The 9,765-nt window shown below is 39.6% G+C and overlaps 1 protein-coding gene across 1 annotated transcript; it reads right to left on the bottom strand.

Moving 5' to 3' along the window:
- Positions 1–673: 673 nt before the first annotated feature.
- Positions 674–4,339, bottom strand: LOC114818634 (ephrin type-A receptor 7-like; the record flags this gene model as incomplete). Its single annotated transcript, XM_029085309.1, has 3 exons — positions 4,279–4,339; positions 3,428–3,583; positions 674–1,009 (listed from the first exon to the last, which is right to left on the bottom strand). Coding segments are annotated over exons 1-3 (553 nt in total), but the record flags the coding sequence as incomplete, so codon positions are not given.
- Between the last annotated feature and the right edge of the window lie 5,426 nt (positions 4,340–9,765).

The raw sequence follows: 9,765 nt of genomic DNA, 5'->3' as shown, positions 1-9,765 counted from the left end.
TTCAGAAACCTAAATCAGAAAATTCTATTTTATTTTTTTTTCATTCAGCATGCAGACAGCTAAAGCCCTTTTTTTTCCCCCTAGGGTGATGTGTTAGTTTGATTTTATTTTCCCTGACATTTCACCTGTCAGATTATGATAAGTAGAAGAAGCAAAGAATAATCATCACATTCTCACCGAATCTCATAATCAAATATCTGGAAATATAAGATAAATTAGAAACAATATCCTCAGGGAAAACATGAAAACTGAAAACACCATCAGATATCCAGATCATCTTCCAGTGACCTAGGATTGCCATACAGGTTTAAAAAATTCAGAAAGAAAGCCTGCACAGGACTGCCACATTTACTTCTATTATCTTCAAATACTAGGGAGAGACCAACAATGGTGTAAGAGGAAAAAAAGTTGCAGTGTTAAGAAAATCTATTTAATAATAAAGCTGAACGTCTTCAAGTCTTTCACGAATACTTTCTGAAAGCAATCTTGAGGCCAGGAAACAGGACAGGTTATCATGAAATAGTATAAACTCAAATTAACAAGTTGGCAAGGTGAAAAGATTAATGAGCCGGAGCACACCCAACATGCTCCTGATTTACTGCATCTGTAGTTTGCATGTTCCCAATTTCTCTCAGTCTCACAGTGTTGAGATTCGTAAGTGATGAAATCTTACCTGCTTGACCGGTGGTAATACTGACAGCTGCAAAAAGCCTCTGAGAACGACTCAAGTCAGAAACCCCATTCACAGCTTCAACTTCAAACGTGTAGTTAGCATGAGCTAGCAGGTCCATGACAGTGACATAGTTATCTACTAATCCAGTTTGCTGGGGCATATATCCAATGTTACTCCCACAGGGAACACATTCGCCCTGCTCCCAGCTGCACCGCTTGCACAGAATGCGGTAGGTCACATCGTTTCTTCCCCCATTGTCAGCAGGAGGACTCCACTCCAAACTCACAGTAGTCTGGTTGATATTGAAAATGAGGTTCTGTGGTGCAGATGGAGGTCCTATGTAAGACACAAAAAAGTCCAGGGTAATTGCACAGAACCAATGTGGGTTGTGTAGCTAGCATTTTAATTACCGAGACAGAAAATAAGTGAAGCATTTTTCTTCACATAAACATTTCATTAGTTTTACTACAAGCTGCATAAAAGCTTCCTTGAACTCACTTGGCAAGAGCTTTATTTATTTTCCATTAAGGCATCAGAATAACAATTGTCTGTATATTTACTGCAACTGACTTTAGCAGTTTTTCTTCTGTGCAATTAAAAGGATTGGTTAATGTACCTTAAAGGTTGTCTTTTATAGTCTTCCCAAGTATGGGATTTGTTCACCTCTTCTAAACATACTGTACCATCTGCACCTAGTCCTTTGTTATCAGCTCTGATACGATTTACAGAGGTATTTGGTGCTGCTTTGGATTTCACAGAATCATAGAATGTTAGGGATTGGATGGGACCTCGAAAGATCATCTAGTCCAACCCCCCTGTCAGATCAGGATCACCTACAGTAGGTCACACAGGAACGTGTCCAGGCAGGTTCTGAAAGTCTCCAGAGAAGGAGACTCCACAACCTCCCTGGGCAGCCTGTTCCAGTGTCCTGTCACTCTCACAGTGAAAAAGTTTTTCCTTATGTTTACACGGAACCTCCTATGCTCCAGCTTGCTCCCATTGCCCCTTGTCCTACCATTGGGCATCACTGAGAAGAGCCTGGCTCCATCCTCATGACATTCGCCCTTTACATATTTATAAACATTAATGAGGTCACCCCTCAGTCTCCTCTTCTCCAAGCTAAAGAGACCCAGCTCCCTCAGCCTTTCCTCATAAGGGAGATGCTCCACTCCCTTAATCATCTTCGTGGCTCTGCGCTGGACTCTCTCAAGCAGTTCCCTGTCCTTCTTGAACTATGAGGCCCAGAACTGGACACAGATTCCAGATGCGGCCTCACCAGGCAGAGTAGAGGGGGAGGAGAACCTCTCTTGACCCACTAACCATACCCCTTCTAATACACCCCAGGATGCCATTGGCCTTCTTGGCCACAAGGGCACAATGCTGGCTCATGGTCATCCTGCTGCCCACCAGGACCCTCAGGTCCATTTCCCCTACGCTGCTCTCCAACAGGTCTGTCCCCAACCTATACTGGTACATGGGGTTGTTCTTTCCCAGATGCAAGACTCTACACTTACCCTTGTTGTATTTCATTAAATTTCTCCCCACCCAACTCTCCAGCCTGTCTGAGTCTCACTGAATGGCAGCACAGCCTTCTGGTGTGTCAGCCACTCCTCCTGGCTTTGTACCATCAGCAAACTTGCTGACAGTGCACTCTGTTCCCTCATCCAGGTCTTTTATGAATATATTGAACAGTACTGGTCCCACTACCAACCCCTGAAGGACTCCACTAGACACAGGCCTCCAACTAGACTCTGCCCCACTGACCACAACTCTCTGGCTTCTTCCCATCAGCCAGTTCACAGTCCATCTCACTACCCAACCATCCAGACCACATTCCCTCAGTTTAGCTGCGAGGATGCTGTGGGAGATGGTGTCAAATGCCTTGCTGAGATCAAGATAAACCACATCCACTGCTCTACTGTCATCAACCCACCTGGTTATGTCCTCATTAAAGGCTAACAGGTTGGTTAAGCATGACTTCCCCTTGGTAAAACCATGTTGACTGCTCCTCTCATCCTTGATATGCCTAGAGATAGCACTGAGGATAAGTCGTTCCATCACCTTTCCAGGGATGGAGGTGAGGCTGACCGGTCTGTAGTTACCCGGGTCCTCCTTCTTGCCCTTTTTGAAGACTGGAGTGACATTTGCTTTCCTCCAATCCTCAGGCACCTCTCCTGTTCCCCATGACTAATCAAAGATGATGGAGAGTGGCCTAGCAATGACTTTTGCCAGCTCCCTCAGCACCCGTAGGTATGCACTCCATCAGGACCCATGATTTAGGATTTAGGACACTTCCACTATCTGAACCACCAATCTGAGTAGGCTAGTCTCTTTGCAGTTAGAAGGTTAAGCCAGATCCAACTACAGTTCAATCAAAGCTCAGATCTGCACAGGTTACTTTTCATTTTTCATCTTACTTATTTTGGTAGAGACAATGATGGTATTAGATCATTGTCTACAACAATTTTATAGCCATGGGAAAAGTATGTCTGTATTCTATATATTACAATGAGTTACACACTTACCCAACATGCAGTGTCTTCCAATGTTATATCAAGCAAACATGCAAATTATATTTGTGCTGATTCTGTATTTTTTTCCCCCCCCCCCCCCCCGCCTCTGGCTTTCAATTTCATTTACTGTTGTAAATGTACTTTTCAAATATAGGAAAAGCCAGCCAAAACTACTAGCTACAAGTGGCTGCACCTGGTTGGTTAAGAACGTCCTTTACTATTAAATTCATGACTGACTCACTTGTGCATGCGACATATGGTGGATCAGAAGGTGCTCTATAATAGCTATCTTCACAATCGCATCTTGAAGATCCTTCCTTGTCAGAGAAGCTGTGAGTAGGGCAGCGGGAGCACTGCAGATCTTGTGAAGAGGATTTGTAGAACCCACGGCCACAAGCTAAGGCAAAACAAAATAAATTAAAGTTTAGATTTGCATGGACTATTCTGATCTTTTTTCTTTCTCTGTCTCATGAGGTACACATTCCTGTAAACTTCTAAACTATCCATTCTGTTACTTTGGCACAAGCCAAAAGAAATCACAATTTCTTTTTCTTCAGTTGATGTTGCTAATGATTTTGTGACATTTTTATGAGTTTAAGCATACACTACAAATACCTCAGCAGTTGTCAGCACAATATTTTAACACAGAAGGCCTCATAAATATAACAAGCATCTGTTTTTCACCAAAGAAGAGAACAATAATGGTGTGAAACAGCTGGATGCCTGCAAAAGGTTGAAACAAGGGAAAAACAGTCTGGATAAGCTCTCCTCTAAGGCCTCTGAAGGGTTTCTGGTATCTCGACTAGCTGATTGGGAATTAATGGCACAAAGGTTACTCCTCCCTGATTTGAGAATCCCAGAGAAGCTGTAACCCAGTAAACCCCAATCCTGAAGAAAGAATGATGCGTGAACACTTGCTGGACAGATGATGCTGGTAGGAACAAGCAGAAAGAGGAGGACGGCAAATAGCTGCACAATTGGTTTTTCCAGTTTCATAGAGAGAGACAACTAGGCTGAAATGAATTTACTAAAACCTTCAAGGGAAAGTTAAAGGTAGATAGCTGGAAATATGCATATAAAATAATTTCTTACTTTGCTTTGCCAACTGTGAACTCATGGAAGTAAAAAATACGTTGCGTTCCAAAACTGACATTTAGAAAAACTTTTATCAGTTACTGTCACAGCTCCCAAAGCAGAAACACCAATAAAACACACCTATAACGATTCTTACAAGTAGAGAACTGCAACCTAGACAGTGAGCTTAAGAGTGGATAAACTATGAGAGCTGTAGGGGATGAGGAAGAAGAAAGTGGGGATCAGACAATTCTAAAACTGGAAACAGATTAAGACTCCATTTCAGCACTGAGGTTATGGGCAAACTCACAAACTCTGTCAACATGAAAAAACAGAACACAAAAGTACTCCAGAACATTCTGATAAAGTAGAGGCTTTTGAAACCACACTATTTTATTCTCTTTTTCCAGTCCTAACAGTCTAAATTTCTTAAGCTGTTACCTGTATGCAAAGAAAAGGGACAGCAGATGAAACTTAGTATTGGGTATCAAAATATTAAAGCTAGTTAAATAGTCATTCTGAATTCAGAGAGAGAAAATTTACTTTGGTTATATTCATATTAGCTTTGATATTTTCTCAGAACAGAAATGCAAAGTATCCAAAGACACTGATATTTGGAACAGTTATTTCTGTTGTTTGGTACTGCAGTGATGGAAAGAGCAGGAAAACAATGAGCTTTATCTAAATCTCAATGAAGTCAACGAGGAGTGTCTTTGACTTAAATATGCTTTGGACTGGGCCCACAGTGTAGCCACAGTGACATGACTCTTATTAATCTGATGAATTCTATGCAACTGAGAGAAAAAAAAAAAAAAGGTGGTAATACTTAAGATAACAGTAGATTAACGTTGATTAATTAGGCAAATCAACAGTGAATCATACTAGTATAAAATGATAGGAAATTCTGGCTCTCTTATTTTCTATCAATATACTAACTTTCTAAAGAAAAATATGCCTAAAGGACAGTAATTGCCATAATATTTAGAGTCTGTCATACTGAAAAAAAAAAAAAACAACCAAAAAACAACAACAAAAAAAACCCAAACAGTGGATGGAAGCTAAATTAGCTGGCAGATAAAATTAGCATGCAAAGCATGTATTCTTTGACAGAGGGGCACGAGTTTACATTGGAAGAAAATCTAGCCCTGCTTGTAAAACATGCTATAGCTTGATTCTACCACAGTAGCTGTTACATATGCTATTCAGAAAGGAAGATAGAAATAATTTTGGAGAAACACTTTGGATAAACATGACCCATGAATTCATAGTTGTGGCAAATTTAACTCAGAGTTATCCTTTTATACCTGCATTCAAGATTGTTTCAGAATTTCCTGACCAAAACAAAGAGCACAAAACCTGAACTGATTTGTATGCATGTACCTTAAGACATATATTTAAACTTCTCTCTGCTCTTTCGGTACTTGCAGTAGCTAAAATTTCCAAATAATAGTTTCCTTGCCTTTCTTAAATAGTCATGTTCCTCTCATACTGAGCAAAACACTGGACAAATACACCAGGTCTTCCAGCACACAGCTCTCTGCAAAGCAAAGAGCAACTTAAAAGGCAAAGATTCCTACTGTGTTTCCAGTCTGTCCCTCTCAGCAGGGAACATTACAAAGCAAAGCCGTAGAGGGTAAAATAGAGATTTCAGAAATAACAAAATGTAAACAGAAAACCCCTTTCATTTTTTTTTTCTGATGACTTGATGAAGACATTTATATGCTTAGTCACTTACTATTTAAAGTAAGTGTGCATTTCTTATTAGAGTTCAAAGGATCTGAATGTCTGTGACTAGTTTACATGACTGAAAGCCATTTATTCTCCCACACAGCATACCACAGGCGGCAGGTTCAGGCACTCATACCATGCTACCGTTCCATTAGCTTTTTTTCCAACAAGAGGCTTGTGACAACATTCAATAACTATCCCTTCAACTTATACACCCCATAAATATAAGAGGCAGAACATTCCAGCAGTGAATTTTTTAACAGTACGAAAAGACTTCTTTTAAAAAGGATTTTTAAAAACTTCCCAGTTCTTTAGATGGGAGGGTATGCAGAGAAACCATAATAATTAAAACCACTCACTGGAGTAATACAACTAAATTATTTTCCTATTTTTTAAAAAATAAATACAATTTTTCCAAAAAAAATGTGTTTCTTCAGCCAAGCAGTAGAATACTTCTATTTCTCAAAAATCAAGGAGCTATGAATCTTTATCTGTTTTTAACATTTATTATTGTCCTTGACAATAAACTTGCAACTAAAAACTCTACCAAGACAGGCTGCTGCATGCACCATTTACTAAGGTGTGATAACTTGCCAGTGATCTATTACAGATCACAGATGGAAAAGAACCATTTAAAAATACTTTTTTAACTCTTTTTTTTTTCTGTTTTGTCTTATCTTGCCAAATTGCCGAGGTGAATTTCTTTTTTATATTAGAAGTAATTTAAATATATTGTTTTGTTCTAATCTATTTTAAATCCACCTGCTTTGATAGAATTTAGTTCTTTATGCAATATTTTTAAGATCAAAGGGACACTTGGTATAAAATCCCCCCCCCCCACTACCTCCATGAGCAACAGTAAAAAAATGCTAATTGTATAAAAATTGAAAAAAAAAAAAAAAAAGCCAAACATTACTTGGACCTCAATATATGCAAATCTAAAAGTAGAAAATACAGGTACTGTTCCACAGAAGTATCTCATGGCAAAGCTTGAGGCAACTCAAATGGCATTTGATCACATCCATTGTAATATTTCAATTCATTAGTGCAGGAGAGCACTCATCAGCAGCACTTCTTCCTATAAAGGGAGCCTATATTGTAAATCAAGGTACAGAACTCAAGCAACAATAGGAGTTATACAGGAAGGTATAACTGGCGAGGTAGAACTCTCATGTTGTGGCCATAATCCTCGTTACTATTGATCTCGGTGAAATGTGAACTCATTTGATCTTGCTGAAGCAAGTTAAGATCCAGGAGCAGTTTTTCCACTGAAGGGCTTCTGGGGTACTGGAAAAGACAGGGAGTGGGGGGAAAGGGAAGAAAGCCAGCACAAAATAAATTTACTTCCATTCACGGTGGTGTGTCATTTACAGCTGCTAATTTAATAGAACAGCTCTTCCCAGATGAAGCTCCTATTTTGTTCAAAGAGCTGCTCCGAAGTCTTATACGTTCCAGGAAAGGGTTTCAAACCAAGAGCAGTCAACTTTACTGACACCACAAGGACACAGAATAACACCTACCAGCAAAACCTAAACCAGTCTTCAAATAATGCAAAAGTTAGTTGCTAAATCAACAATAAACACAGAATAAAAACTATGCTTCAATCAAGGCACAATTCTTAGCCTCACAACCGTTAGGGAATGACCATCAGTGACCCCCCCAGGGGTACCCAGCACCTTGGATTTGTTTACTTGTCTGTGACAGCCATGGCTGCTTCTCAGAGAAAATCTTCCCACCTCCTCTGTGAAGCAAAGAGGTTTCTCTTGTTGGGAAGCTGGCAGAGTTCCACCCTGAAATACAACGACGACGCGAACAGCCCTTGGATGAGAGAGTCCCCTTACACCGTGGAGCTGCGGTTTGAAACTGAGCAGGGCATTGTTGTCTCATATTTAAACTTCCTTGTCTGGAAGCCCTAGATAAAGAGGTAGACTATTCCGTCTGTATACGATGAAAGACTCTGGTGAAGATGACATTAGCAGTTCTTCTGGGCTTGGACTAAGTTGCTTTCTTCTTGTACACCCAGTAGCATTCAGCTGTAACAAAGGGCGTATCGTGACAGTAGGGTCTGGTACACGGCTGGGCGAGGCTGCAGTGTCTCACTCAAATACATGTGTAGCATATGCCACTGCAGTCAGTGCAATCGCAAACATTCTAAGCCAATGTGTTTAGTATCGTTTAAGGGCCTAAACAAATACTATAAGTAATGAAATATTGTAAACCCACGGGTTTACAAATACTGAGGCATTAGCACACACTACCAAGAACTATGATGCCACATCTGCTGTCACAACAAGGCATTAACTGTCGTAACTAGAGGTGCTGACTGCAGCTTATGTAGAAAAATACCAGCTTCTCTGCTGTGAGCTCATCACATGCCTTAGTGGCCTGGTAGAGATCAAATAATGTGTATATATATATAATTTTTTTTTTTTCGTATCCATTAAAAAAGAATTCCAAGAAACTCTGTAAGTGTGGATGAAGGCAGATGTAGAGAGCAGCAAGCACCAGTCTGGACACTTGTGGTACCAGAAAAAGCAAAAAAGGGACATATTAAGTACTGTTCATTTTCATATAAACTTTCCACTATAAACACTATGGAGATTCATTTTGCTTCTAGGAAAGCTAGGGAACTGGGAGGGATGACAGAAATATGGTAAGGGCTATGAGTGACGTGTAACAACCGATGTTTATATAACCAAAGCAGAAAGAGTAAACAGTTGTAGGGCAGTGACACATTAATCAAGAAAATTATTTGCTACTACAAAAATACAAATAAATTTAAAAAAAAAATCTCCATTTGTAGACGTGTAAGGGTTCCAGGTGGCATATCAGCTTAAGACTGAAAGGGCACACAATTGTTTCAGCATATTAGACACTTGATTGAACATGGCATTTGATAATAATTTTTCAGTTTATATAAAATAATGAAACATAATGAGTTGCAAGGAGGTGGCTGCACTAATTACTGTTTGATCCCATTATAAAAAGTAGACTGGTGTGAGGGAAGAAAAATAAAGATCATACACTGTGCTAGCAGAGCAAGAGACCTTGTCTGTTTATTCTGGTACGCTCACCATTCCCCGTTTGCCGACATGAGTAAGTTTTAGTGGCATACATGCTATAGTTCCATAAACCACAATTTCACCATTGTTTTAAACTAACATTTAAAAAAACTAGTACTTTTTCACAGTCAGTGTCAAAGGATGGCAAAGAAGTAATCACAGAGATTCAACAACAGTGTATTACTTATGAACCTGGGGTAACAGCCTGGTCCCACTGAGAACCACAGCAAAATGACTGCCTACCTTGGGAGAGCTCAGGTTTTCCCCTGGGTTCCTCCCTCCTCTTCACTTGAATAAAGTAAGCTGACTATATGTTTAAATGATCCTATTCATTATATTTTTTTCCTATAGCCAGTGGCTAGAATTTGTTTCATATCTGTGTGGGCACAAGCCTCCATTCTTGTGATTTGTTTTGCATTATTTTAATTAACTCCCTACCTTTCTACCCTCCCCAAGCCTGCGAATGTTAAAGACAATTCAGTGAACCCCCTTTTCACAGAAATTATGTATACACAAGGAGTCTGTGCAGATGTTTCCTGGATGAAGTTATGCAGCTGCAAAGACTTTATTAATTATAAAATGCAAAATGGATTGTTCTGTAATTGAAACTCTCTGGGGCTCTGATACATTTGAAAATTGACATACATATATGTATAGTCAGGACATAGATGGATGCTGTTAGATTATTTATTACAGATGGATATTTTAGCTAATT

Source organism: Antrostomus carolinensis, unplaced genomic scaffold (assembly GCF_000700745.2).
Source record: "Antrostomus carolinensis isolate BGI_N321 unplaced genomic scaffold, ASM70074v2 scaffold12350, whole genome shotgun sequence".
Taxonomy (NCBI): Eukaryota; Metazoa; Chordata; class Aves; order Caprimulgiformes; family Caprimulgidae; genus Antrostomus; species Antrostomus carolinensis.
The sequence above is the reverse complement of the archived record's forward strand: the minus strand, read 5'-3'. Positions and strand labels throughout refer to the sequence as shown.